We start from the raw sequence: 25,213 nt of genomic DNA on the forward strand, positions 1-25,213 counted from the left end.
ATTAGGCATTCAACTCACTTTCCTTTTTACCCATATACAGTTGCAGATTGGATTTTGCTGAGTAGAACAGACACAAGAGACACATCAGAGAATTAGCTAACTTCCCAGTATACCTGTTTGAAGGGAAGATAAATCATCCATGGATTCAAATGAATGTACAAGTGTAATTGCACTCATGCTATTCAATTGCACTTCAATAAAATAGCAAAATGCATCTGAGAAATGTTCAAATCCTGTGTGCATCATAGTGTCTGCATGTGGTACACAAGAACAATAATACTGAAACATCACAAAGCACAGCGTAGGCCAGACAATATAGCTTTCACTTGAATTTAATGAGGCAGTAGTCATAATGAGAGACAAATTAAATCACATCTTACTGAAATTATCCATTCTGAAAAGAGTATTAATGCCACAATGAGTCTCTGAGTTGCACCTAACTGAGATGATACAGCATGCTCCACTGTTTGATTCTAAAAATGGTAGAAAAAGGTTAAAGCCACTTTATACTGTCAAATATATACCAATGGCAGAGGATAATTACTTTTATACATAGGTACCCTGTTAACTCTCAAATAGTACAGAGCTTCATTCATAGCAAGACCAAGACTGAGGCATTGAAAATTACAGATCCAGAACTAAATGCTCCTGTAAGAAAGCTCCTTTGCCTAAACGAGGACTGTTGGTGTTGAGAGCAGGAACTCTATCAGTATAATACTAGAAAAATATATTCAAATTACTTCGCAATGATGAATTGAGTGAGAATCCTAATCAAAACAGGGCTAAGATTTCCTTTCATAAGGATCATTAATATTGCATCACTAATGATGATTTTGAATTCAGAATTATCTCATGCCAGCACAAAATCTTTGGAGGGGGAGAAATTTAACAAGTATCCATTTTATGGTCTTATCCATACTCTGTGAGGTGTGCATATAAAGATATCTGCCAATCAGTTTGTAGGAACTGTTGAAACAATCCTGCCACCTCTGCCACATGTTCCTCTTCCCCTTGTTGAGTGACTATTAGCAATTAATTACAGCCTACTGTCATAAATCTGCTTTTCCCTCTGCTCTGATCTTTCAGCATGAACTTGTGGTTTGACATGGATTAAGCAGTTCAAATGCCACCCTACTGGAAACCTAAAAAGGCAAAGCAGGCCTGCTCACTAGAGACTGTGACACCACAGTCAGGGATCACACAGATCACCGTGGATCCACCATCTGGTATCACTTGTCCTTTCTCTGTTCAGATGAGATGATGAGGGAACTCCTTGCTCCTACAGTAAGTTGCTCCTTGCTCCTACAGTAAGTTCTACAGCTTGCATCAAGCAGGAGCCCTGCCAGGGTTGGTCATCTAACTGGCACAGAAGCTCTCCCAAGGTCATATAATGGCTAGGAGAAGATTTAGGATCACTTATCCCAGTCCTATTGTTGTTAGCTTCTTACACACCACTGGGAAGGAACTATCACCCCTCAAATCTAGCCATGTGGCCAGATGTTACATAATTGAATAAGACAATAAATGTGAATACCTGATGATTTGGGGCAGCTAGGCAGGAGTCATGGGAGTAGCTGCTATACAAATTTTACAGTTTCAAGTGTTAAGACAAATCTTGAAAATTTCCATTTTCATAATGGTAAGAAGTCTGTTCCTCCATGTCTTGAGTTACTTGCTCTTGCTTCCTCCATTCCCTTCTCTGTACTTCACTATTTTGACTGGTAGCACCATACGTTTTCTTTGGACTTACAAAAGTTTCATTGTTCATCTCTGTTTCTTCTGCCAGTTCATCCTGATCAATTATGCCACATTTCTCTTCACTGAGGTTTTCGGGGTCAGCCCATTCCTGCTTCTCCCCAGAGGCAAAGATAGCGTAGAATATCACACCACTGTAATGCACCAGGGCTGCAATCAGAAAGACGTTCTGCCATTCCTCACGGGTCTGAAAGAATGGTGCAGGTCTCATTAAGGTTCCAGTTATAAGAAATGTCACTCTCCAAATTATGCCATGAATTAGCTCATATTGAGGAATGACTATGAGCACTGTTTGATTCCTGATGCTGAAGATAGAACAACATATGAGAACCATTGCAAAGATTTTTTTTTACTATCTATAACTACAGCAGATATAGTAAACTTGGGTTTCTTTGTTGGTTTTTTTTAACAGTAAAGTTTCTCTCTTGCATGTGAAATATTTGTGGAGTTGGAAATGCAAGGATTTCTCTAACAACTACACAAATATTATTGTAGATTAATGTTTGCTTAGAAACTCTACCATGGGGGTATGGATGCATTGCAGAGGAGTTTTCCAAGCCCTATAAGCATTGCACAGTTGTATGGAGATGCTGCAGAGACTCAGGCTCAGATGGTACTAAAAAATATCTGCCTACACAGGTAATTAGTTATAACAGCTGAGAATTAGGCCAAAGTGGTAATTAAAAAGTGCATGTTTAAGACAAACAAAAAGCAGGTGCAGAGACCAAGGATGGAATGGCATCCCCAGGAATCTAAAATGTCTTAAATTTGTTGCATTACCTAACCCTTTTCCTAGAAAACATGGAGAAATGTTACCTTATGCTTTGTCATTGCACCAACGATGAGTGGGCACACCATTCCCGACAGCGTCCCCACGCCATTGGAGATCCCCATCAGAATGCTGGCATAACGAGGGGCTATGTCCAAGTGATTCACATTGAAGCCTACAAAAAATGAGAGAAACAATCAGCTGTACAGCATTGCACTACCCGGCCAACAGGGCTTTCTACAGCCATTCTGGCTGAAGAAAACGAAAAGGGCTAGCAACCTCCCTAGTGCACCTCCAAAGATTATGTTGTATAGAAAATAAAGTTTAGTTTGGCCCTGTTTAAAGTGTCTGTACTTTCCATTTTCTCATACTGGAACAGTGAACTTGGCAAATATTTTTAATTAAGGAATCAACGCCACAAATTAGTGAAATGTCATTTGTCTTTTTATTTATGTAGTAGTGTTTTTAATTAATTTCTTTCCGTGTTTTAACCACTTGAGTGGTTTAACAGCAGTTTAACAACATGATAAAAAAACAGAATATAAGCCAGTAGGAAAAACAATTATCCTTACTGTAGTGTGTCTTCTGAGCACATATTTTATTAAGAAATAAAAACAAATACTAAATGTCAGCTGAGATATTTATCATTCCTTAGGTAATGAAAATTAGTCATATTAACTATGGTTGATGACAAGAAGTGCCAAGTGCATGGTAATAAATAAGGTAAGAAATAGACTACTGGGAAAATCCTGCAATAAAAATTGATTGATAGAAATGACCAGTTATGCAAGCACCTCGTAACTGAGCAGCAAAACCACTTCCCATCTGCAGAATCTTGAAATAACTGAACACCAGCAGTTACTTTGCTGGTCAATTTTGTTCAATAGATTAATGTTCTTGGCAGTCTTCTTGGAAGATCTTCAATCTTAAGAAAATCTTTAATCTTCATAGCAAAAGGAGCTTTTTTTTCAGTGATGCTGGTACTGATGGTGCCACAAAACAGCTTGAGACTACAAATCGTGGGTGAGACTCGTGAAAGTGTTAGAAACAACTTCTGGAGAAGGGCTGGATGTAGGATGCAACAGAGGGAGGGCTGACATAGAAAGCAGAAATTGGGTGCTAGGGTTTGGGACAGAATTGTAACTGATAGCCTTTGTGCAACTATTCACTGCAGAGTAATTCTCTCTCTCCCTCGCTCTCTCTCTTTCCTTTTAGGCATACAAATAAATAGGATGAAAAGGTGACTGACAGTGTAAAGGTATATTAGAAAATAACAGCATAAAGCTGATGTAAATTGGGATCAATAAAGAGCAGATTCTTTTCAAAGCTTCAGGTATTGTGTGCAACATGTTTCATAGATACCAAAGTAAATTAGTTCTGATATGGGAAGAAATAACAAACACCCCATAAGTTGCCACATTAAGAGCAAACAAAATAATAGAAATTATGACAGTAAGAACAGTGAGGATAATAACATCAGTTTTATCATGAATAGTAAAAGCAAGAATAAGATTAATTCTTACCTGAAATTGCAAAGCCGCTGAAGCCTACTGCTAACACCAGAAAGGAAATAGCCACACCTTTTGTGTGAGAATAACCAACCACCAAAAGCAAGGTTGCTTCCATCCCAAAGCCTTCCAATGAAACACATGAGAATGAATTACATTTAAATTTCTAGTTGCCATGAAAATACTAATAAGCACTATCCAGGGTAGCAGCTTAAAATGAGAGAAAATTATTTTGTATCTTTTAGCTATTCTTGAACACAACTGGGAGCTTTGTACATTTGCAGAAGTGTTTGTATATTTATTGTTTGAGAATATATTCTTTTTTTCTCCTCGTTCACTGCTGTATACATGACCCAAACAGTTGGTGAAGTTAATTCACTGTATTCACTGAGCAATACAGGAAGGAAATTGAGAAAGTAAGTATGTGCAAAGAGCAGAAAAATTCACAAACCCACAAACATTTGAGTGAAAGAAGAAAAACGCTTGCCTTTAATTTCTTATGGTTGTAGTGATACAAGAAGTTCTTGGTAAATGGAGCAAAAGAGTGTTTTACATACAACTGTGTTACCAACACAACAGGACATCCCTGAGCATCACAGGGAACTTCCAGTCTCTGCCATTATTGGAAATTAATATTTTCTAATATGTAACATTACAACCCTTCTGTTTTGTTGTTTTAATGACATTATTAATATGCCCTGAAAATACAATGAATTTAACCATCCTTTCTGAAGATGCATAGCCAAGTTATGTGATATCACTGGCTGCAGGCATCTCTACTTCTAGGAGTCTGTGCCATTTATAAATAATGCAAGCCAGCAATTGGCAGAGGGCAACTAACTACTCCACAGGCTGTCTGGCTTGAAATCTTTTCTCTAATTCAATATCAACCCTACATGTCACTGATTTTTCACTTCAGTGATGGAATTGGAAACAAATTATTTCGTGCTGAGTTAAAATTTTCCTGTTCATCTTTCACTTTTTACCCCCACCCTAAAACTTCCAGCCTAAACTTGTCAGTGGGCTCTTCTGGAAGTAACAAATGGGAACACGGCCAGTTACTTCAAGAATATATCCACTGGGAAAGGGTCTCTCCAGCACCATGATACAGGGCTAACTTTGTATGAGTTTGCAGAATGAGGCCTATTTGATCATACTATGCTATTGCCATTCAATTATTAACCAGACGTTTTGTCTCCTCCCTTTTTTAAAGCATGCTCATATGAGTAAGGATTTATGTCATGAGGCATCAGCTCTCCACTTAACGCTTCAGATTAACCAGCTATAAATGCAATCTTGAGTAAATTGTCTCTTGTTAAAATTAAACATGGGCAAAACTATGATACTTGGACTGACTGCAGCACACAATTGGAATGCCATATTTTTAGAATCCAATAGTACCTCCACAGTTCATGACCTTCCTTACAGTGGTAGTGGTTAAGATCTTCCTGCTCCGTAAGAAGTCAGCTAGTTGCCCTCCAATGGGCACAATGATTGTCATGACCATGTGAGGAACTGCAGACAAAAGGCCAACCTGCAATTAGACAAATGCATGTTTAACTGTCATTTCTCCTTCAAGATTTAGAGGCAAGAGAACAGGAATCATAATGATTCTTCACCTCTTTTCCCTTGGATCATTTTATCTGATTACAGCAGGTGCTCAAAGCTGGGTGAGGGAAGAAAGATCTCCTTGTGGTCCAGGAGGAGAAATCAGAGCACAAGTGAGAATCTCACCTTAGAAATGCCATGCAATATCCCAAGTACTCATGGTTGCTCTAAAGAGTTGCACAGAAGCCTGTTTATATTAAATTCTATTGTAGACATCACAAAGCCCTGCCATTTGTCCTGATACTGGAGTGCTTTATCTCGGTTTTCAACTGTGTTTTTATATTTTTGTTATTCATGTTCTCAAGGACCTCCTTCCTGAACAACAAATCAATCCCTGCTTCCTACCTCTGTGTAAAGGAAGGAAGCACCTGCACATTGCACAGGGACTGAAGACCGTACAGCATAAAACCTGACATAATGAAATAATTTTACAAATAATTAAATAATCATATATGTAAAAACATTGATTTATTTTTATTCTTGTGGGATTACAGCCTACAAACTGATGTTCACCTTTTTTCATTTTCCCAGAATCCCAAAATTGTTGAGGTTGGAAGGAGCCTCCTTCTGCTCAAGCTGGGTTGCATAAAGAATGATGCCCAGAAATGTTGTCCAGACAGATCCTGAGTGTCTCCAAGGATGGAGATTCCACAACCAGGTAATTTTTATCCTCTTCTTGATTTTTGTGACTTTTCATTAGCAATGAAGATCAAAGGATCTGAGGACTCTGAGGAGCCTGTTCAAGTACACAGTCCTCCTCACAGCAAAAAAGTCTTTCCTCATGTTCAGAAGGAACCTCCTATGAAAAGAGCCTATTTTCATCTTCTTTACACTCTCAGATGAGTTTTAAAAACTTTTCTAAAACAACTATTCCGTATTCCTCATTCATGCGCCGAAGAGGAAGTGTAACAATTCTGATTTTAATGAAATGGTGGTGGCACCGAATATGTACCTATAAAGAATTTGATCTTCATTGCAAATGAAAGTCACAAAAATCAAGAAGAGGATAAAAATTATCTGGTTAAATGCTGAACGGTCAACACTAAACAAAATGTACATTTCTATTTACTCACTTAGTGGTTTTTCATGATAGGTGGGGGCTTTTAATCAACTATTTCCCAAAATAATTTCTCCATTCTTTCCTTTTTCTAATAATTTCATGCTTGCAGACTTTTATTTCACTCAGGTCAGCAGAAGTATGTAATCCCAAATACTGGGAATAATCTACAGTAATTATTCCAGGTCTATCTGGATCTCCTCAAATAACTAAACCTTACCACTAGAGTGCCATGCCCAGTTATTTCTTTAACATCTTCAGGTATGATACTCACCTCCTCTCTGGGCAGAGCACTCCAATATTTAACCACCCTTTCAGTGAAGAAATCCTTCCTGATGTGCAACCTGAACTTCCCCTGCTGCATTTCCTAAGTCTCTGCTTATTCTCAGACATTTACCTTGCTTATTGCAAATCCAAAGACTTCTTCAAAGTAAGCAGGCTGACTTATAAGGAGCAAATAGAAGGTCCAGCTTCTGCAGAAGTTTGCCACAATGATTGCATAAACTGGCATTGAAGTGAAAAATCTCTTCCATGGAGTACTAAATTTCTAGGGGGAAAAAAACCCACAAAATTGGGTTGATAGAGGCAAAATAAAGAACCAGTATCTTTTATTATCAAGTCTATTAGATACATTGCATACAACTTACATTGCAGATCACTTAAAATGCAAGTAAAATATATCTCTTGAATTGCTGACAAAAACGAGGTGGAGAATCTTTCTTAGAAGTTAGGATGTTAAAGGTGGATACTGCACTGCTATTGCCCTGCTTACTGAAATTACATGAGGTCTTCTGGAATCCTGCTAGTGGGATAACAGGAGCAGTAAAAGAATCAAAGAAAACTAGAGAAAACCTTGTGCCATTCCCGACTTTTTGGCTGATGCAGTTTGACATTCTATTGAAAAGAATGGGGAAAAAGGGTTATCCAAGCTAAGGCACATGCAGTAGCACAGCAATAAGCAGCTACCTGCTTCAGTCTAATTAGTTTAATTCAGAAAGAAAAGGCCTTTGGTACAGAATTTAATTTCTGTTACTTGCTTTTTTGGCATTTTCAATTAGTATTATGCTCCAATACTCCGTATAGCAGGAAACATACTGCAGAGACCTATTGATTTTTAATCGAATTCCAATCAGAAGCTGAAATCTGTGGCTATGGCAATACACATTGATATTCTCCTTTTTTTTTGAAAAGAATGTTAATTGTGTTCTACAGGCCACCATATGCCTGCAGTTGTGCCTGCACCCATGAAGTTGGTACCAGTTTCTTCTGCATAGAAACCATTGTACTGCAAGAAACATCCACGACCTGGAACAAGTGTGTGTGTATCTCCAGCCAAGACTTGATCAGATGAATTTCAGATGCATGCCCAAAAAGACAGTCTGGTACTTTACACTCCCAGCCTTGCTGCTACCCAAAACATGTAGAGGAAAAACCTGGAGTTACTTTATTCCAGAGCGTTGAAAACTGAAAGCTAAGAATGAACAAAAAACACCTCTGTTTTTCACTACTGGCAAAAAAGTTGCCTAAGGGAACAGAGGGAAATTTGATGGGAAAATAGGTTTTAACTCAAAGTTTCCAGGATCTTCTCAGAGAGAGGATGAGAAGTCTTAAAGGACCTGAGCTGCTGTGAGAGTGAGCAGGGCAGAAACCCAGTCCTTAAGCTATTAGATTTGCAATCATCCATAAAAGGAGTTCAAAAGGCAGCTGGATAACTTAATATCTGCAGTCAAATTCTTATTTAGCTAAATCCATTGATATTTTTTAGAACAAGCATGACAATTACTCAAGAGCAGGAGACCAGAATGTGTGGTTCCCCGTCCCAACCCATCCCTTCCCTGCCTAGATCAGAGAACCTCCATAAGCCAAGAGCTTAAACAGCATTACGGGTTTTCCTGTACTCATCCAGTCCAGCTGCAAGAGTCTGATTCTGTAATTTTCTTGAAAAGAAAAGCCTGCTAACAATATCCATCCAGTCATATGCTCGTCTTCTGCAAAGGGCTCACAAATGACAACAAGGAAAGCCTTTTTTTTTTTTACTTACACTTGCATTAGCTAGGCTGGCTCCTTCTCCTATACTTGTTTCTATATATATCTTTTCTTCACTGGTTATTGTTGGATGTACAGCAGGGCTCTCATAGGCATGAAGCAGCCAAAACACGTACCAAACAATACCAAACATTCCTGAAGAGGCAGAAAAGCGACTTGGTTTTCAAAGCCAATAAAGCTACACTTCAGTATCTGCAAGCCTTGAAGTTTATTTCAAGTGCCAGTTAAACAAAACCCGCAAAGAAATTATGCCCAGGGAATAACAAAATATGGCAACTAACTCTGTGTATATTGTATGCCTGCTTGCAAAGCATTTGAGCATTTTCTCACTTTTATTACATTATGCAAAGAAAACACAGGAAAAAACCTCTCTGTTGAACCTAGGGGAAAAAGAAAAGCAGATGGGCCATAAAGTGGTGGGAATCTGCGTGAAGGGACTTCACTGTAAGATGACAATGGCAAATCTTGTGCTGTGTCCTGTATTTCCAGGGAAGACAGGGAAAACCCGCTTTAACTGGGCTGCTGATGTGCAAGGTTGGTTGCAGCCACCTCTGCCATGTACTTTGAGGGGAAGAATGAGGCATTGCAGATCAGCCACAAGACACATGGGACCACTTTGTAAAGGTGGCACTGCTTTATTAAAGGTGGGTAGCATGGGGAAGATTTCTCAGGGCAGAAGTTTTCAGATCCATTTGGCTCCCAGTCAGCAGCATTTGCTGTAATTTTTGCTGTTAGTGTGCACTCTGGGGCAGGTTCCACACAAGTGTTTGTGTTTGCAAAGAGGAACCTTTGCAACCACATCCAATCCTGTCACTGGGTGACCATGGGCTGCAGCCTGGTCATCACAATTTTACAAGATTTTGTAACAGATGATTACAAAATGAGAGCTCTCAGAATCTGCAATAAGTAGGGAATAAATTGGAGCACACATTTGCAACCTCTTCATTCATCAAAATAACTTTGATCCATCCTTGTTAGACAGGTTTTAGCAAACAACTGGCAGTACTGATCTAGTGGCAGATGTCCTTCATGTTAGGCAACTCACCATAAATATAAAAGACTGATGACCATCCTATGTACTGTACCAGCACACCTGCCAGGGGCATGGCCACCACTGCGCCTGCATAAGACCCTGAAGAGAAAACAGATGTGTAAAACATGTCAGCTGTGGTAGGTGTGCCCAGCTTTCAGAGCAGATGATCCAGACAGGCGCTCACGAGAGCAGAACTGGAGGGATGGGTCTGATTGACTTTTTATGAACTTGGAGAATGGGATGGAAGCTGCAAAATTTTGACTGGGGTGACAGGAAGCACTGACCCCTCATGCATCACCAGTCTCTTTTTGCAGAGTCGTGCCTTGTAGGGAAATAGGAGTTGCAAGTCCAAGACTGATGACCGACGACTGCAGAGACATAACCTATGTGTGTGCTCTCGAGTGGGAAATCCCACCTGGCACTGTGTGAGGTGAGTTTTGGAGAAGATAAAGGACCAAGTTTCAGAAGCTTCATGGAGGAATCCTGCAGATGATCCTGCATATGATGACTGCAGGTATGTTGGGAGGCTCTTGTCATGGCCCTAGACCCATGACCACACAAGCACTGGTAGCAGAGAGGGTGTTCAAACCAACCTTGAGTCTGTGTAACCATGCTTAATTCATATCAACATAAACAAACAGCTGGAATAAATTGGAAAATGTTGACAGGGGGATAAAAGAGGATAAAAATGTTGTCTGTGCCAAGGTTTCTGATTGGGAAATACATAATACTGGTGAAATATATTTCTAAGTGTCTTGTGGGAAGAGATGAGTACTTAAGTGCAAACTAGATAATAGGTTTCAGTGCAAGACAGTGCCAATGGCTTTATATATGAAGAGTGTTGCTCTGAATTATTCTAGGAAATCAGATACTTGCGGTTTTGAGAGTAGTACATGTTTTGTTAATAAACATTTGTTAATGGTCTACTCATTAGCAAATACTTCTTTGCAATGGTTCACAGTGATCCTTCTCCTTCATCTTCATGTAATTAATTTTTCCTACAGCTTTCCTACAGAAAAGCCCTAGGCCAGAATGTAGATAGAAAAACCAGGAACCTGCTTAACCTGGATTTTCCTAATTTTTCACTGCTCCAATGCAACTTTCAAGTGCAAGGATCAGTGACCTGTAGCTACTAAAATGGATGTCAAGCTGAAGGATGGATCTTTCTCTAGAGATCCCATGCTAGGAATTTCATGGAAGGAACACTGAGAGTGGAGAGGCTTTTCTTTGGGTCTTTTCTTCTGCAGGAAGTGAAAACACCTAAATAATGAAAACCTGAAGCCATCTGTAGTAAAAATAAAATTCCCATAATATACAAACATGGGGTTTTTTCCACTTGCTCCACTCTTCCTTTTATTTCCTATCTTTTTTTAGTGCTGTATTTTCCCCAGCCATCTGCTGATGGACAGAATTTTTTTTCCTGTGACTTCTACATCTTTACTGAACATTTTCTCCTACAGACATTCATCTTCAGCAGTCAGCATTGGAAAGGGACACAGAGAAGAGAGCAAAGCATATGTCTGATCATAACTCAGAACAGAATGAAGCAGGGCAGCTGCTGGCAAGAAGTTACATCACCTCCACTGCATTATATTGAGCAACCAGCCTAAAGCAATGAAGATAATTTCAGATAATTTTTAAATGTGTGCTTATTTGGAAGTATCCAAGTATTGAGTATGTATAATAAATGGAATCCCTAAGGATGATACAAATAAAAAAATACAATATAATTTCTCACATGTGAACCTCTAGACCCATTTATTATGAGAGTCATTTTGAGTGTTGGCTTTAAATGATAAAATGATGGCATATTAAACAAAAAAGGACTCACAAGTTCCTAAGTTTAGGGTACAAGGTGATTGTAGCAAAGGGCAGAGTGTCTGTGCAGCTCCTTCCAATAATGAAATGAATAAAATAAATCTCATAAGGACACATGCTTACACGAACCCTAGAAGCCCATGGACTCACCACAGAATGAAGTGGTAGCCAGCCTGCTCCTCTCCAGCGGCGGGGCCCACTTACTCCACATCCCATGGCAGGCTGGGTACGTGACGCCCTGGCAGACATTTCACACATCACATTATTTGCTTTCACTGTGTTCCACCTGAAATACTTGCTGATGCTATTCCTACTGCCTAGCTGTTTGTCACCATCGAATGATACAGGAAGGGTAAGGTAAGTCTGGAAGAACTCGACTGCTTGAGTATGAAGATGTCACACTGATCTGAATTACCTATCACCTGAATAGTAACATGTTCTGAGATAAAAACACTGTTTAGTATATGCAGTTGATGGCACAAGAAAACTAAAATAACTCAAATTGCAGCACCAGAAATATACATTTTCCTTTACTTTAAGTAAACTTAGAAATATGAATCAGTATAATTAAAAAATTATCACCTCAAAAGGAGCAACCGTATATTGATGAGAAACTGTGATCAAAAGAGATCTTACGACTTCTAGAACCAAATCTCAAAAGCAAGCTCAGTTTGAAAGGACCAAAATGGTGTGTGCTCCTACCTCTACCAAACCTTGAAGAATCCTTACAAACATCACACAGCCATAATGCACTCTTGCTGCAGAAGGGATGATCATATTCAGTGTAGATGTTAGAAAGATAGCTGCACCAAATACCCTATGGAGAAAAGTAGCATGAAAGGGAATACAATCATTATCCATTCTTCAGAAGTGTTTTCATGTTCCACTTTATAAATATTTATAAACTTATTTTAAAATATTTTGTTACAATTCTTTTTCTTTAAAATATGTATTTAAATTGTTTGCATTTCAGCCTCTGAAAACTTGTTCACAGGAAATATATGTGACTTCATTTTTGTGTCTGGTCTTATTCACAGTAGGATTAATGTGTTAGAGCATGAAAAATTTACAGTCAGAGAACAATACTGTTTGATCTAAATCCTCTACACCTGTTGACAAAAGCAACAACCCACTCATTATCTGAGTGACAAGAAAGCACTAAACAGATGAGCACAAAAGCAAAGAAGCTGAGCAGGCTTCTATGTAAATCAGTTCCTTTGTCACTTAGAGAAGTGACAAAGTAACTGATTTATATAGAAAACAGTCTGAAAATATGAATTGGAATACAAAGCCCACAGTCATATCTTGACATTTAGGAGACTGCTTTAAAAGTCAAGTAAACATTTAACTGAGAAATAAGTACTATCTCTCTGTTGTGATCCCTGAAGAAAAGACTTCTGCCTTTTGCTTTTTACCACTAATAGGAATATCAGGTCTGTTATAACACTATTGACTCAGCAAACCATGTGAATTAATAACCATGTGAAAGAAAAAACTGTAACAAAGAGAATATGTTAAATTATCCAAACAGCTATCTCTAAAGACTGAGATTCCAATCTCTGCTACTTCTTTTGATGCCAACTCTTAATATTCCTAGGTAGTAAATGCATAATTTATATCGAGTTGGAGCCAGTCACTCTTCTGCTACTATTTAAAGAGTTGAGTATTGTTTCCACAGAGGCAGCATCTTTTCATCAATTCACTGCCATTTATCCCAAAGAAGTTTGTCTCCACTTTGACAAGAAATATTCCAGTTTTTTTCAATTAATTCACGTATTCTTCTGTCCTTGCTACCACAATTCCTGGGCAGCTGCCACTTTTGGATCAAAACAGACCTCTTCAGCTACAGACTCCTCTGCCCAGCAGGGTGCTCTTCCTGAAAACTGATATCAAGAGGTGCCTCGTGTTTCATGCATCCATCAAGCAATTCTGAAATCACATTTAGATGCATGTTTGAGGATAAGCACCAAGTTAAAGGGATGGTGTCAGTAAATGGCTGATGAACTTTTTGGTGGAAGGCAGATTTACATCGATTTGGGTGAATGTATTGAGTAAATTATGTACTGTTAGAGGGGTTTGGTGCAAACCCATAAAGAACTCAATATCTTCAGCCATTGTGAGATCCATTTGAATCCCTCACTATTACAGATAATTATGTGCATTAGAGAAGTGCCTGGGGTGGGTAGATATGTTCAAGGTTGCACAGTTTAAACAAGTGGCAAAGGAGTCTTTGCCTAAATCTATAAGGTCAGTATTAGCATAGAATCTCATTTCCAGAGTGCATCTGGGACAAAAGAAAGTTTTTCCTCTCTTTAGAGCTGGTAGGTTCATTGGCCACATGACACCTGTTTTTCTGCCCTGTGTCTTAGCAAATAACCTCTGAAACTGAAACTGAAACTTGGCACCACTGGTGAGCCTACCTAAGCTGAAATTGGTTGGGTAAACAAGAATTAAAGGAAAAACATGGATTTAGTGAATCCTATTACAGCAAATAGAAATTCTCTTTGAGCTCAGCTCTTGAGCTATTTTTGTTCCTCAGCAAATTCTACTCCTCAACCCAGTTATGATGGGCAAATCCATAATGTGATGTTATAGCATAGCTTTAGGTTGAGTTGGAAACTCTCACGGGGATAGTGATGTTATAGTATAGCACTAGATTGAGTTGGAAACGCTCATGGGGATAAATGCAGAGCTTTCTGTGCTTGTGAACAGCCTGTACTTAAGGAAACACTCTGCTGACAGAACACATCAAGTTATGGTGTAAACATGGTTATTTTACTGCTTGCAAGCAAATTAAGGAAACAAAAGCTAAACTAATAATATGCCAAATTATTCAGCCAACAGTGTGCACATCTGTGTTTTGGAGCCCTTCTGCTGCAAAAGCTGGTGGCAAGACTAGAAAGGCTGGAGAAGTGATTAAGCTTAGCTAATTTGTTTGGCTTACTTGGCAGATGGAAAAATATTGTGCCTAGGCACTGTTATGTGGTAGAGAAATAAATAATTGAGGATGAGAACAGTGCTGAAGAAGCAGTGCAAACCAAATTCTGAGTAACTTTTGGTTCTAGACAGAGGAGAGTGGGACTGAACAGTCTGGGTAGTTCTGTGGGATGACTGTTCTGGAGAAATTTCCACAAGGGCATATGGGTGGGAAGAACATCTACACAGTCTTGTAACCCTCATAGCTCTTTGCAGAATGCAGAAAGCAAAGTACTTTGATTTGGGGCAAAGTACAACATAAAACTGGTCTTAAAGACCCTTTCCAATCCTGACACTTTGCAGATAAGTCACATCTCGTTTGCAGAGAACAAAGTTAGTATCAGCCATCTTTTTTTATTTTAATCTGTAGATTCCAAGTAGCCTTAATATGCATATCTCATGAGCTCATTCACAACCAGCTGTCTTCGGACAACAACCCTCTCTCTTGTGATAATATTCAAAGTTCTGAAGTAAAGTACAAAATCAAAGTTAACATTGACAAAATTAGCTAGTTTTTCTTATTCACATTTTCAAAAGCAGCTGAATTTTTTATAAAATAATAAAAATTGGCCGACACATTGATGGTAAAAAAAAAAATCTGTGCAGATTCTCAGACTTCACCAAGCAGAAATCAGAGGCTCTATTAGAAGTTGTATGCAATCTTAATTACAGTCAGTACTGTATCCAGCCTTAGCAAGGATATTTGTGTGCATGAGGATAGATTCATGAATTCAGATCATAAATAGTTCTGTAATTCCTTTATTCCCAGCTTCAGTCCACAGGGACTGTGGACTGTTAAAGGAGGAAGACTAAACACTGCTGGAAAACCATTGTTTGATGTTAAGTTGAGGTAAAGAGCACTAAGGCAACTTCTTAAAGACAAATGCTTCAAACTTTGTTGGAAGCATTAGGTGTGATTTTCCTTGAACTCTCCAGAAAGCATTATTGTTTAGAGAAGAAATGCATAAATATTTGAGATGAACAAGTTAAATTGAAAAAAACAGCAATAGATCCATAATGGAAGTCTTGTCCTCTGAAATAATTTTTATTAATTATTAATTATTATTAATAATAATTCTTGATAAATACTGAATTTTCAGCTTCAGATGTGCATTTCTGAAACACTAATTTGCTATTTTAATAATTCCCATTTACACAGTGCAAAACAGTTGTCAGGCTCTAAAGCTTAATTCATTTCCTTGTTGTTTTCTTACCTGTTAGCAGCTAATTTGTTTGAGATGAACCCTCCTGGAATTTGTGTCACAATGTAACCCCAGAAAAAAGAGCCATGAATGAGTCCTACAGTCTCTGGATCCCAGTTGAATTGGGCTGTCTGGAAAGGAAATGGGACACATGCTGCAAGATAAACCATACTCATTGTAAGGTAACTGTTGCTTACAAGTCACACAGAAGTCACTCATTGCACCAAATCAAGCCTCTTTACACTGGCTGCTCAGGATTGCTGAGCTTGAAAGCCCCCAGTTAAGGCAAAAGGATGTTCAATTCCCCTGTGAGATTACTGCTTTCACTCCTAGGAGTGGGAAAGGTTTCAGCCATAAAGTAGCTAATGCTGGACCTTCAACTTTGCCACTTGCCACTGCTTCCCCTTGGGCTCCTTAAACTTGAAGCCTTTGCTTTCAAGACTGCTCAGAGTTATAAGAAGGGCCTGGTACCTTTCAATGGACATATTCATTTTCCCAAGATTATCAAGGCTGCTTAAATCCTTGGAGTTGATTTGTTTCCTGGTCAGATTTGTTCATGGCTCTCCCTGTCAGGGCCCAACTCTGATCCTCCACTGTCAGCATTAAATGGCATGGAGCAGAAAATAGTTGGAGGCAAGGAGAACATCTGAAGACAAAGCAATCTGAAAATAAAACCAGGTAGCACTAGCCAGTGACTAGTTTATCTTTTGTTAGAAGTGATGCCAGAATAGCAGTTATCACTAAAATACCACAGAGAACTGGCAACGGTAGTGACATCTCTTTTTTCAATATTACTTTCTGCATGTTAAAAGAAAAACAGCTTTTCCCACTACATTGATTTTTTGCTCACAAAGAAGCAAACTGGGAATCAGCTCACTATTTGACCTACAGCCAGATGGCATTGATTAGCCAGACATGTTTACAGAAGGCTAAAGGGCTTCCTTCCCCATCAATACTCATTTTGATGTGTCCCACTTTCCTGTGCTGAAGCACTTCTGTTTAAACACCTAACTTTCTACTGGCAATTTCCAGTTGAGTTTCTAGGTAGTGTTAATTTCTGAAGGCAGAAACACCATGAGATATGGAAGAAGGTTCCTCCTGATTCAGGAGATGCTCATACCCAAACACTATGAGTTTAGATTTGTGGAAGAAATTTACTCCCATTTTCTGAAACTACCTCTTCTGAGTTTCCCAACCTATGCAGGCATGTACTTTCTCTTGCTTAAGTACAGAACCTGGAAGTCCCAGCAGGACCATGGGGAGCAGGGATTAGACTGAATAAATACAAACTCAGCAGGAAGTCTAAGCATGGCTCCTATGATCATGAGTCATGGAGACAGGCATACTTTTAACATTGGAAATTTATGATAGACATTTTCTGCACTCTTCTTTACCAAAAAGTTAAAAGGTGTAGGAGAAAAGCTGGTAAATATTTGCACAGCATTTCATTCAAGAGTCAAGATTCCTCTGAATTTGTTAGGCCAAAAACATTCAAAAGATATCCAAACATAAGTCAACAAGTAGAGCGAATGTAGAGATTTAAGTTCATGAAATCCACAAAGGGACACGACATCACAGCCAAATACTGAGGGAGGATGGGGAATGCTGTGGTATGGATTGAATGCACCTGCTGGGGTGCATTGATAAAGCTGTGTAGGATCTGCTGTGGACCACATGCCATCCACTGCAAATTTGAAAATAAGCATGGCACCTAGTTCTTAATAGCTCCTGACAACAATCTACACTGCCAAAAACCTGATGTCGTATTGCCAATGACTGCTTTAAGGTCTTGAAAATCATCTGCTGATATGAATGTAGTGGCTGTAGCCCTACATAAAATAATTGATAATTCCTTCTGCAGCAGCATCACAGCACATTTCTCTGAGAGGGAGTAAAGAGCAAAAGCTTCTGCCACCACAGCAAAATCTGTCTTCAGCTGACAGATCAGCTACCTGGGAGACATGCAAGTTCAGTTCCCATTACAGGTACTTATACCCTCTCTATGACACTGCAAATCCTCAGATCTTGAATGTTTTTAATGTGACTTCATCACATAAGTAGGAATTAAGTGCCTGCTCATCTATGTGCATCAAGACTGATGTGTCTCCCTCATTCTGCTTTTTTAATCTGTACATACACAGGACTTCGCTGTGTGGCATTTGGGAGATTTCGCAGCGGGATCTGCTCAGAGCAGTGAAAGGAAGCCTTTTCTCACCCTCAGCTCTGGCTTTCCATCGACATAGACAGTGTTGTTGTTGACCATCTCCACGATGGCCACGCCCAGGTTGCACCTGATGCCGAAGGAGATGCAGAAGCCCAGGCCGCTCATGATGGCGATGATGTAGCGCTTGGGCAGGCCGCAGCAGTGGCACTCGCACAGCGCGGCCCGGCGCCCGCTCGCTGCCACGGGCCGCCCCTCCACCGTCAGCTCCAGGGGCTCCTCCTCCACATTGGTGCCATCGAGCTTCCTAGACACGTGAGGGAAGGAAAAATGAAGGTGCCCTGTTGTCTCAATAAAATTTGCTGAAACATGGATGGACAGCTCTGTGCTCCAGTCACCTGCTAGCTCCTGTTGTGAGGTGCTTCTCTCCAGGCAGTTGTGAGGTGACCTAATGCTGAACAGGCTGTGAAAGGTTAGCAGAGACCACACTTTTGCCTGAATGAATTCTGAAGGTTGCACGTCTGAGCCATCTAGCCAGACAGCCAACTGCAACAATGTTCACAGGCTATTCATGAGCGTAACTGTGACATCTAACTGGAGGTCTCTTGTGATAAATTCCATTGATTCTTTGGAAAATTTACATTTAAATTAAGCATAATTTCTGACTAGATTTACTAAGCAGACCCGCCAGTATGTTTCAAGAAAAAAGGCAAATACAACACAAAGCATGGTTTCACTCAGCCCCAAACTTCCTGGAATTTGTTTTCTCCCATGAGACAAAAATCAGAGCTGTACAGCAGGGGAGAAACCTCTCTGGCATCAGGTCCCCTATTAAAGACACAAAAGTGACAGGCCCAGACTTTCTTTGCCCATCAGCTACCAACTAACACAGGAGTGCAGCTCCTCAGGCTTTGCATATCCAGCCTTTCCTTTTTCTACAGGCAATCTACCTGAGATATTCATATTAAACAAAATGGCACTTCCATGCAATCTGGAATTGCATGATAGGGCAATTAAAATTTAATTTGGTCTCTCAATCTGATTAGGGCCATCAACATCATGCTGCAGGACCAGGCAGTCTGTGGCAGGAAAAGTGAGGTAAGAAAGCACTAGGCATACCTACCAGACCAGAGCTAAATAATTCCTTTTCTAACATTACTTTTCCAGGTGTATTTTAAAATGCAGATTATGGTTTTCCTGACATGCTGAAACACTTAAGGACATGGCCAGCTGTGACTAACCCACTGAACACTAACCATAAGCTTAAGGTTAAGCCTTTACTAAGAGAGGCAGCACTGAGCTCAGGATCCAGCTCTTTTTGTGCCTGCCATGGAGTACTGTGAAAATATGAACAGTTAATTAACCTAAAGGAAGCCCAGCTTGCCATGGAAAATTATGAGATTATTTCATTCACTATTTTCTGATAAGGAATAACTTCTTTCCTTCTTCCATGCATCTGGCTGAGTGTATTTGAAATCTAATGTATATCTTTGATATGTATTTGAAACATCAATTTTCAGTATCAAAATTACCATAAACAAATGCTGACAGAGCATACATGGATGGGCTACACCTGACTGGGTTGGGTTTTTTGGGACAGTGTTGGCTAAATCACTGCTTTTCCCAGTTGCTTTAAGTCTAATGTACCACCCATAATCTAACAGATAGTACTCTGCACTAGACAGTGTGCAGATAAAGATTCTAAGTATGGCTTCTTGTGCACTTAAATATATCTTTCCAATATAAAGTTCCACTTAAAAATCTCATCATTTTTAGCTCTACAGCTAACTGGAGCATCATTTACCATATTATTCCTTTTTACATCACAATATAAACCATTGTTTCAGCCGTAGTCTTAGCAAAAAGAAAATAAACATACTGCAATCCATCAGCTCACATTTTCAAGAAGCACTAGAATCACTGTGTTTTGGGCCAGAAGGGAACTCCTGAGATTATTTTATTTAATTCCTTTCTCAAACCAGTGCTCACTACAAAGTTAGATCCTTAGCTCATTGTCAGACTGGAGCAAAGACTTTCCATTCAAGCAAGGTAACACAGAAAATGTAATCTTACTGTGGTGTTATTGGGCGTGATGGAGATCTTATGATTCACCTGCAGGGGAACAGCATTTGTTAGTGAAATGGCAGTACAGAGACTAATTCAGTCAGGCACTTGAAAAAGAAGACACCAATATTCTGTGCTCTATGTACTGATAGAGGTAAGGGTAAACAGAATGAGATACCAAAAATAAAGACCTCAGGAAGTGAAAAAACAATTGAATAATTATTTTTTTTAGAACTGTTGTCATCTCCCAAGTGTTATTAACAAGCCAAAAGAAATAATTTGTCTTCCTCTAACAGAATATAAGATATTGATGGAATTAAATCAATTAACAATTTTCCAAATATTACCAGACATTAGACTTTAGGGAGTGCATTATTTTGGGCAGCTGGCAAAGATTAGACACTTCATGCAAAGCCAAAACATCTGGACGTCTTCAGCTGGCTGTCAATTCAGATTGGCATGAAAACATCCTTCTGCTCCAAATGCAGTGCTAAAAGTGGTGACCTAGGACTAGAACTATGGGCCAATATCGTCTCTGCAGAGAAGTTCATTATCCTGCTATTTTATTTGACTAATGAAAAGAAGCAAGTTGAGGACTGATCGATCACCCCAAATCCACATAGTTTGTTTCCTACTCCCAGAGATTAATTTCAATGCCTCTATACCAGGCTTGTCTCGGAGAAAACTATTTTTCAGTAGCAGTCCAAACACATAGATATTAGAGAAGTGCAGATATTCACAAAGCCAGTGTCTGCACTGGTTTTTTGGGGTTTTTTTTAATTGAATAGATACATAATGAAAATATGGCAATTCCATGAAATGATGAGAAATTTGTCTTCCAATTGATCCATGTACTTTCGTAGTGTCAGTGAAAATTTTTATTAGTTGTATACCAATGACTTAGAAGGAAACTGCTTCAGGGCCAGTGCTCTCCTCTAATTATCAGCCTCATGCAGGAGATGCAGGTGTGCATTTTCCTGCACAGGACATGTTCACTTCTTAGATATGTTTTTGCTTTTTTCAGCAAATACACAACACTTGGCAAGTAAGAAGGGCTAAGTTATTTCAATCTGCATCCGTATTCTGTGCCCAAATGTCATTAAACTTTATGCAAAATTTCTCTTTTTTATTAAATGCCTACTCTGGCATATATAGAATTTTGAAAGCATGAAAGAAATTTTAAAAATCCCATCATGAAAGAAATTTTAAAATTTTATTTATCAGTAATAAATAAAATCCCTAGAGCATATATACATTCAGCTCTCTGTATTTAAGGGGGTTTTAGCAGAGGAATTAGATCTTTCTAGGTGTACTAGAATTTAATTTCATTTATTAAAAACTCATTGATTGTACAGTAACAAACAATGTTAACATCTGTTGTGTTAAAACACATTGTAGAATGGATTTCACCAGATGTGGCAGTCTTTCACAGGCAGCTGGAGCACAATCATACACAATGTTCAAAGCTCACACCTACAAATCCAGTAACTACAATGATCCCTGCGTAACTTCAGAAACCAGTAATTATCATTATCAATAACCAGAAATACCAGTATTATCAAAAAATATCATTAATCCAAAAGCAGATACAATCTCCTAAGATCTTATTAATTCTTTGGGGATTTGTCCAGGTGATAATTTTCCATAAGAAATCCTGTATTTGATGCATCGGTACCAAATCCCAGCACAAATATCCAAACTCTCTCGAGTTACTCAGGGCATGGGGCCTCTCTTGCTGGTTTCTGCACGGTATTTCCATGAAACCCACAACAAGGCTCAGACATGAGGGACTGCATGGCCCAGGTGCTGCACTCCTGGGCTGCAGGGCATCCTGTCCTCAGCAGGGATGTGCAGCACCGCAGCACTGCAGGGGCAAACGAGTGCTCTGTGCCCTGGCACTAACAGTGCTACAAAGGCAGGACTTGTGCATCAGCTGGGTCTGCACACCCACAGTGCTCACAGCACTGCGCAGTCTGGGAGACACCAAGTTCCCCCTGCTTTTGCACAAAGGGAAAATCTGAGAGGAATAACTCCATGATCCAGCACATTCAGAGGAGCCCTGTCCAATGCAAGTGTCTATCACCCAGGTTCAAGATGCAGTTTTCAGCAATTTAGGCTAATTCACCAAGGGACATTTACAGCAGTCAGAACTACACCTATCAGAGCTACACTCTATACAGCAGCCATGTGGCATAGCCCATATGTCTTTTTACATTAAAAGTGACAATACTGGGCTGTAAACCCATTTGAACACCTCCCACTTCACCAAGAAGCCCACAGTTGCCATTAGCTGGTCCAGGACTCCTGAAATCCTTAGAGTAGAGAGAGGCTAATATCTTACTTCAGTCTTTGGCCTTTTCCTTGACTGCAGTAAGTTCACAGAAGGACCAAAGTGTTTGTGTCTGTCAAGAAGATCTGCAGGAAATCTTTCTTCTCTGAGAAACATAATGATGACAGAGCCACAACTCTGACATTCATTCACCCAAGCCTTGAATTCTCTAATTTTTTTAACTGCCTCACTGCATAAAATTAATCAAGAAAAAAACACTTTTGAATTAAAAAAAAAATTATGCAAAGCATTTACAACATTTTCTAAAACATTTTCTAAGATCTCACAAATTAAACAGCTGCCAACAGCCTAAAGAAAGGATGGCTCTTGGGTCTCTCAATTCAGTCTTCCCTGCCTCCCTTCCAGGATCCAGACACCCTAAAGTCTCCTCCTGTGAGCAGACTCTTATTTTGCAGCACCCACCAAATAAGCACACCTGTGAGGAGGCAGTAAGCTGCTTTATGCTGCCTGTGCTTTAGCACTTGAGCTGGACTGTGGATAATTGCCATGGAGCAGCTGCTCTTGCCAGGCATCTGCTTCTCTCTTGTTTGCAAGACAGAGGAAATGTGGCAGGAAGGCACAGGCCAGTCATATTTACCAAAGCTAAAACATGTTTTTCTACCCGCTTTGCCAGTTTTGACATCAACACACCACAGTCAGTGAAGTCACACTTGGAGGTCTAATCAAGGATGTGCATTATAATAATTCATCAAACTATGATGAATGCTAGAAGAGAAACCAAATTCTTTGCTGATTTTCACCGCATTAAAGACAATTGGATTGGATGAAGAGCAAAGTCAAGTTTGTCTTCCAAGCTGGTCCATATAGGTATATGTGCCACCATATAAAAACACAAGTGTGTGCTGTCATTTGTAGCCTAAGCTGTAGAGAATGAAGTTCATATTAAAAACATGCGTGTTTCGTTCATTTATGGAAACTTTCAAAGATGACTGCATATCTCCTACAGGACTGCTCAAGTTGCAGCAATTCTTACTTAGATCTGACTGCAGACATAATAAAAAGATTTTATAGTTTGGATTATTTCCTCTGCTGATTGGTACATCTAAGGAAGGCTCTGAAATACCTATGTTTAAAACAGAAAATAATTAAGTTCAGCAAACTTTCTTGCACCTCAAGTGATATTTGGGTTAATTTGATTCAGGAGCAGTGTTGCTGAAGTTGGCTGCCTGTACTATCAACTGTGTAGAAACTAGCACGACAGCTTTAATAGATAGCTACAAGAGGAGAGCAATCTAAATAATCTATAGTGAGCCCAGTGTACTGTCACATCACGTATTCACTAGATACAAACCTTACAGGTATTTGGTCAAATTGACCAGCAGAGCCCACAGCAAAGAGAATTTATCACTGAATAAATTACTTGAATCAATGTTCTAAAAGATAAACAGATTTCTTGGAATTACTGTAGAGTATTGTAAAAGTAGAAAAAGAAGCAAAACATCAGGCTTCATCTGTAACACTGTAAATTAAAAAAAGTTAAGTAGAAACTGTATAGAACACAGATACTCTGTTCACATGATAAATAGAATAACTGCAGTATAATATGTGTAAATTCTTACACATTTTCTTGTGATCAAAGGCTTGGTTAGATATACTATTTCTTGACTCAAAATAGCATTCCCAATAGAAGGCAAAAGGGTGGATATGAAAGCAAATACATTTCAATCACTAGAAACCCCTTCGGTTAAAATATTGGCCTGATCCACACAAAGATTTAAAACACAACATCAAGCATTGAAGCATTGCCACTAACCTCTCTGGCTTTCATCTATTGATTACACAAATAGGTGTTGTCAGTAGCCATTACAAACGTAAATAAGCTTCTCTTTAAATAGGAAATATCTTTCCCTTTATGAAACTGGTCATTTCTTACATCAGATTTTCATTTCTCTAAAAATAAGAATCCTCCATTTCTTGGTTCATAAAACCATCAGGTTAAGATGAAAATCTTAAATCTTTTTTCTGCTTTTGATAGCAAACAGCTGCTTCTCCTTATTCTCTCTCTAATTTGCTAGTGTCAGTAAACTCACACATGCACATCTCTATTCAATATATTTTCTCTTACTGATTTGGAACAAGTTTTAAAAAACTCCAAACCTGTAATTTAAGAACATTTAGTCTAATTTCAAGAGTGGCATCATTGGGAGTGTTAATTCCGATTAAATTATTGCTTTTTCTCATGCAAGTTAAACCACAGAATTAGTCACATTTAATTATTTAAAGGTTTTTTAATTAAACAGTTCTTCAAGCTCTTTTTTATATTAGAACATTATTTCATAATTTATTTTCAACTTTTTTGTTTAATATAAATATTCTATGATCTACAGTCATATGCTGTTGTAACTGCTCCTTTTACATCTTCTGTCTTACAGCAAGCTGTCTCACTCTCTGTACTCGGATATTAATTTTGCAACTCTATGGTCTGTTTTATGTTTATACATTTTTTTCTATACTACATTTCTCTTAATAAATGGAATCAATGGACCTGTCTGGGAATTTTCTGTTGAGTTTTACCTTCTCAGATTCCCCAGCGAGTCACTAATGGTGTTCTTCACCTCTTCCTTTCCTGGGTTAAAAAATCTTTCTTTCAGTGAACCAAGCCCTTTGAAAGGCATTTTGTCTTTCTTCTTCAGTAAATCCCTTATGTTAACGAGCATTCACTTCTGCTGTCATATTTCCCAATGCCAGAGCCAGGAGCCTCCACCAGTCCCCTCGGTGACCTCTTCCACAACAACCAGTTGCTCAAGAAAGGAGTGGGTAAAAAAATAATAATAAAAAAAAATTAAGTCAGATCTTGCGAAGCCAGAAGGGAAAAGCTGTGGAGCAAAGCCCCCCCAGAAGCACTCAGGGGCTTGGCGTGGCCCTG

The 25,213-nt window shown here is 39.1% G+C and overlaps 1 protein-coding gene across 2 annotated transcripts; it reads right to left on the reverse strand.

Moving 5' to 3' along the window:
* Positions 1-316: 316 nt before the first annotated feature.
* Positions 317-25,199, reverse strand: SLC17A8 (solute carrier family 17 member 8). 2 transcript variants are annotated; one of them, XM_071424303.1, is made up of 12 exons: positions 24,862-25,199; positions 17,988-18,240; positions 15,785-15,903; positions 12,297-12,411; positions 11,745-11,832; positions 9,789-9,875; positions 8,739-8,878; positions 7,095-7,244; positions 5,434-5,566; positions 4,048-4,158; positions 2,572-2,699; positions 317-1,942 (listed from the first exon to the last, which is right to left on the reverse strand). In XM_071424303.1, exons 1-12 carry the CDS (start codon positions 25,002-25,004, stop codon positions 1,604-1,606), a joined length of 1,806 nt encoding a protein of 601 aa, XP_071280404.1. In that variant the 5' UTR covers positions 25,005-25,199; the 3' UTR covers positions 317-1,603. The 2 variants fall into 2 exon arrangements, with proteins under 2 accessions (XP_071280404.1, XP_071280405.1); XM_071424304.1 differs by lacking the exon at positions 7,095-7,244.
* Positions 25,200-25,213: the final 14 nt, after the last annotated feature.

This window comes from Agelaius tricolor, unplaced genomic scaffold (genome assembly GCF_023055355.1).
Source record: "Agelaius tricolor isolate 1412-34295 unplaced genomic scaffold, bAgeTri1.0.p SCAF_3, whole genome shotgun sequence".
Taxonomy (NCBI): Eukaryota; Metazoa; Chordata; class Aves; order Passeriformes; family Icteridae; genus Agelaius; species Agelaius tricolor.

What these genes read in the sequence shown, in the direction of transcription:
- SLC17A8 (XM_071424303.1), bottom strand. Translation starts at nt 25,004, where the DNA reads ATGCTCGTTAACATAAGGGATTTACTGAAGAAGAAAGACAAAATGCCT. An exon ending in ATGGAAAGCCAGAGCTGAGG is followed by an intron (nt 15,904 to 17,987) that starts GTGAGAAAAGGC and finishes TTTCCTTTCCAG; the next exon opens with ACAGCCCAATTCAACTGGGA. An exon ending in GGCTACCACTTCATTCTGTG is followed by an intron (nt 9,876 to 11,744) that starts GTGAGTCCATGG and finishes TTTTCTCTTCAG; the next exon opens with GGTCTTATGCAGGCGCAGTG.